The 5150-nt window shown below is 38.8% G+C and overlaps 1 protein-coding gene across 1 annotated transcript; it reads right to left on the bottom strand.

Moving 5' to 3' along the window:
* Positions 1-3224: 3224 nt before the first annotated feature.
* Positions 3225-4175, bottom strand: LOC102966622 (olfactory receptor 5AC1-like). Its single transcript, XM_007095984.2, has one exon. It carries the CDS (start codon positions 4173-4175, stop codon positions 3225-3227), a length of 951 nt encoding a protein of 316 aa, XP_007096046.2.
* Between the last annotated feature and the right edge of the window lie 975 nt (positions 4176-5150).

Genomic DNA, 5150 nt, shown 5'->3' with positions numbered 1-5150 from the left:
TAGACTTGGCTAGAGACTCTGGTCATGTCCTCCCACATCTGGTCTTCACAAATATGTCCCAGGCTACCTCTGTGAACTGAGTTATCACTGTTGGAATTGGGCTGTTCTCATGAAAAAGTGACACTCAAACATTCAGAGTCCAAGAAGGGGACTTAATTGCTTGGCTGTTAACTTGCTATCTCCCATTCTTTTTATCATGAGGTCATGTCCTCAGCCTGGAGATGACTGAGGTCTGTAATTCTAGTCAATGATTTGTTGAACAATCCATGGAACAGGTATAGAATATCCACCACTACATGGCAGAAAAGAAATTAATTTACATCTTTTTCATCTTTGTCTCTGAGATGGCCTATAAAAATATGGGGGGGGGGGGAGGTAGCATGTGACATGTTGGGAGTGTAAGGAAAGTCCCTAGGACCTTCTGTCCTACTAATATCCTCACACTCTTATAGACTGTTCATTTGTTCAGCTTTTGCAGCCGAAGTCAAGGCCTGTGGGAACTTGTGATCTGGTCTCTCTTGAATGGAACAGGGCTTGACTATCCTGAAAGGCTTTCTGCCTCTCCTAACTCTCTTAGGGTGTCTATTATACCCTCTATCTACATGCCCTAGTCCATTCTTTAACATTACTTTTCAGGAGTGCGTCTCCCAGCCAGTTTCAGATATGCAGGAATTTCCAGGTGCTGGCCATGCAATGCAGTGAGGGGAAGCAGCCTCTAAGCTAAACATCAAGGCTCTCCTGCCTTCACACACTTCAGGATGAAGTTCATTTTGATGTAGCCAAATAAGGAAGGAGAAGAGCAAGAAAATTTTTTTCCAGTGCCCTAACTGGCAATCTAGGAAGAAGTTCCTCTCTTCTAAGGCTGTCTGTGTGGTAGGCAAAATAATGGCCATCAAAGATATGAACCTGTAAATATGTTAGGTTGCATGAAAGGAGTTATTAATCTTGCAGGTAGAGTTACATTTGCCCATAAGCTGACCTTAAAATAGGGAGATTATTCTGCATTATCTGGAGAGGTCCAATGCAATCACAAAGGTCATTAAAGTGGAAGAGGGAGGCAGAAGAGCCAGAGTCTAAAGACTAAACTGTGACTACAGAAGACAGGCACCGAGAGATGCAACACTGCTGGCTTTGAAGGTGCAGGAAGGGGCCCATGAGTTAAAGGATGTAGGCAGCTTCTAGAACTGGAAAAGGGGAGGAAGTAAAGTCTCACCCAAAGCTTCCAAAAAGGAATTCACCCTGCCAACACCTTGATTTTCATTCAATGAGATTGTCAGACTTCTGCGTTACAGAGCTAATGTAATAAATCTGTATTGTTTTAAGCCACTGTTCATGGTTATTTGTTAAAACAGCAATAGAAAACACACTACTTCATACTATCAATTTGCCCCCTGCCTTCCAAATCCCAGTCCTCTCCAGAGGGAGACATTAAAACCTGCAAGACTGATTCTTCTTTCACTATTGCCATCTTCTGTCTTTCCCCTAACCTCCCAGGTCCACAAGAGGTGAGCTTGTCCCCTTTAATGACATGTCTTCTTTGTAACAAAGTAGCAAGTTTAAGACCCTCTAGTCATAGAAAAAAACAAAAAAATAAGAAAAACAAGAAGAGGTGAATTCACCAAACCTGGAATATCTCTGGTGAAAAGGAAGTAAATAAATTTAGAAAGTCTCCTCTTAAAGAATCTCTAAAAAGTCAAGTACTAGCTTTTTCCAACTTTAAACACCATGAAAACAAACACAATAAAATGGGATATTTAAATTGCATAGCTTAACATTTGCAAAAAAAATTATCCCCATGGACCATGGAACTCGCTATGGCTGTTTCACCAGGGGGCCTGTGAAGATAGCAGTCCTGCTATGTATCATCCCGTGCTGACAAAACCACAGAAGAATGTACCAATCTGCTGCTGGGTTACACCCCACCTTAGTGACAACTCTGTTAGAAAAAATAAAGATGAGAGAGAACATCTATACATTGACAGATAACCATGATACACAGCCAATACTTAAAAAGAAAAAAAGTTTCACCACTGGCCTTGACTGTGGAGAGGTGGAGACAGAAACTTAACAGATGCTTGGCACCCATAGAGAGAAATGTGGTTCCAATGAGCCCATAGAGAGAAATGTGGTTCCAATGAGCCCATAGAGCAGAAGACAGAGCTTAGGTGCAGTGAGAGGAGTAGGTCTGAGGAAACGGAGCCCCAAACCCCAAACACACGGTAGTGAAGCCAGTGGGCCCCACCTCGGATTTTGTTGTTCAATGACTCAACAAATTGTTTCTATCCTCAAATCGAAATAATAGACCAGGTGTTAGAGGGATGTGTCATGTATATGGGGCTATCTTTTCTTGCTTTTCACTAGGGTATTCGCAAGGCCATACGTAATAAAGTCAGGAGACCAAAGAGGCTGCAGGGCCAGATGGAAAACACAGGTAACATTTGTAAGGAAAAGATCAAGCACACTTGCTACCTCAGGTAGTTGTCAGTTACAGGAGAAAAAAGTATTCAACTGGTATATCTGTTCTGGAAACAAGGTTCTCAGTGAGATTACTCAATAAATTAAAAAGAAATTTTTAAAGAACTCAGAGTTATTCACTATATTGCAGGAAAAGAGATTATTTTAAGTAATTAATTGCTTGATTTTCATATCTTTCATTGAATTCCATGCAAATGCAAGTTAATATTCAACATTGTAAATGTCCCAGATATATTACATTAAATGCCTCAAGAAGAATTAGTGTCATATTTAGTCTAACAGTATTACGTTGGTGCACATAGCATTTGCATAGTTATAAACATCTATCAAAGATATTTATATCTATAAAATCTTGAAAATTACTTAGTCAAGAATTATCTAGGAGGGCTTGAGCAGTATTTAAAGAGGATTTACATATGCTAAATCTTCCTGTAAAAGAATATAAGTTCAAAAAGTTTTAAAATGTGTGTATCTGGAAGCACAAAAGCTCATTCAAATTACAAAGACATAGTAATTTGGAGATTTCTGTTTTATTTTTATCTTTGAGGATGGATTAAAAACAACAACAACACAAAGTAAACGGAGCCTGTCTTTACCATGCTCATTAATTATTTTGATGATCACAACAACTTATGATGAAGAAAAGTCTACTCTAAATTTTTTATTCATTCATTTAATGATTATAGATTAAGTCCCCACTACATGCAAAACCCAGGGACACATTTTGCTTTATTTAAACAGAATGAGATTTAAGGAATAATGAAAGCTTTCCCCAAATATTTCTTTATCACTTTTCTCAGTGCACCTAAAACTTCCTTGTTTCTTAGGCTATAAATAAAGGGGTTTAGCAGAGGGATTATAACCGTGTAGAACAATGAATACATTTTGTCCTGATATTGATCTGGCCCAGACCCAGGACGCACATACATGAAGAAGAGAGTGCCATAGAACAAAGAGACAGAGAGCAGGTGGGCGCTGCACGTGGAGAAGGCTTTGCTCCTGCCCTTCTCAGACTTCTTTTTCAGGATGGCAAAGAGGACACGGGTATAAGACACCATGATGGTCGTAAAAGTAAAAGCTTGTATACAAGCAGCAAAAATAAAAATCACCAACGCATTAAGAGATGGGTCAGTGCAAGAAATTGTATATAGTGACAAAATTTCACAGTAGAAATGAGGTATTATATTGGACCTGCAGAAGGTTAATCTAAACAATAATCCCACATGAATGACGGGATGCAGAAAACCAATCGCATATGACACACTTATCAACCAGGTACAGAGTCGGTTGGACATCACCACTGGATAAAGCAAGGGGTTGCATATGGCTGCGTAGCGGTCATAGGCCATCACTACCAAGAGGAAACACTCTGTGGTGGCACTGGAACCAAAAAAATAATACTGGGCCATGCACTCAAAGAGAGATATCATTTGACTTTTGTCTAAGATGCTGACAAACATCCTGGGAGTCACAGAGGATGAGGAACAAGCATCTGCAAAGGCCAAACTGCCAAGGAATAAGTACATGGGAGTGTGAAGATGAGGGTCCTTCCAGATGAGGAAAATCAGTCCGAGGTTGCCCACCATGGTGGTGAGGTAGATGACCAAGAACGCCAGGAACAGGGGAACCTGCATCCCTGGACGATCTGTCAGTCCTGTGAGAACAAACTGTGTCACCTGTGTCTTGTTTGCCTCCATCATATCCACTCAGGCTGTTTCCTGCAATAACAGAATAGATAAAGGAAAAAATGAACAAAGATCGTGAAAACTGGTATTATATGACAAAGTCATATTCCTCTATTTCAGATGGCCCTTACTCAACAAATAGTAAAGCTTAGAGCTTCTCTTGTTTAAAACATACTAATGATAATAAATATAGATAATTTCAAGAAGTAAAGGCTTGATAAAAAGGCTTTTAAAATATGTATAGTATTACTTGAAGGATGATAGAGACACTCGTTCAGGTTCAGATGTACTTTCACCTTTTCTCAGGAACTCCTTCATGTCTTTTTTATTGAATGAAAACTGGACTCTATCTTTGGTATTGGTGATATATATCATTCTTTCCAAGATATTACTGTATAGACTAATAAGACAGTAAGTTACAATCCCATTTCACCTGTTCTATGTCCATTACTATTATGTTATTTGATTGTATATTCATCAAAATCTCCTCAAATTCCTAACAGATCCTTTTTATTATACATTCTTCCAAGCCACTCCAAATTTCTAATGGAATATTTAATTTTCCCAATAAATTGTCCGATGTGAACATATGCGTTCAGTCAATAAATATGTATTTAGTGCCTTCTACATTACAGCACTATCATTCTTAGCTCAGTCACACATAGATCTTCTAATTCTGGTGCTGCACTCAAGATGCTAAAATAATCACTCTTTCAAGACTAGAGAAGAAACAAAAACACTAGCCAGCTTATTTGCACATTTGGAACAGATCCAAGAGCTCCCATTCAACATGCCAATGTAGACAATTATGTGGTTAACCAAGAATGTTTTTAATATTTCAGAGGCTCATAATTATAAAATGATTGGAAGGATTTTTCTTTTCCTGTACTTTTGGGGATTACAAATGGGACTATCAAAGTCAGGGTGGAATGAAACATTACAAATGGTCCCCAAGTAGGAAAAATAACCAGTGTTTTTGAAAAGGTGGAT

Source organism: Panthera tigris, chromosome C2, assembly GCF_018350195.1.
Source record: "Panthera tigris isolate Pti1 chromosome C2, P.tigris_Pti1_mat1.1, whole genome shotgun sequence".
Taxonomy (NCBI): Eukaryota; Metazoa; Chordata; class Mammalia; order Carnivora; family Felidae; genus Panthera; species Panthera tigris.
The sequence above is the reverse complement of the archived record's forward strand: the minus strand, read 5'-3'. Positions and strand labels throughout refer to the sequence as shown.

Coding starts and splice junctions, on each gene's coding strand:
- LOC102966622 (XM_007095984.2), bottom strand. CDS start 4,175: ATGATGGAGGCAAACAAGACACAGGTGACACAGTTTGTTCTCACAGGA.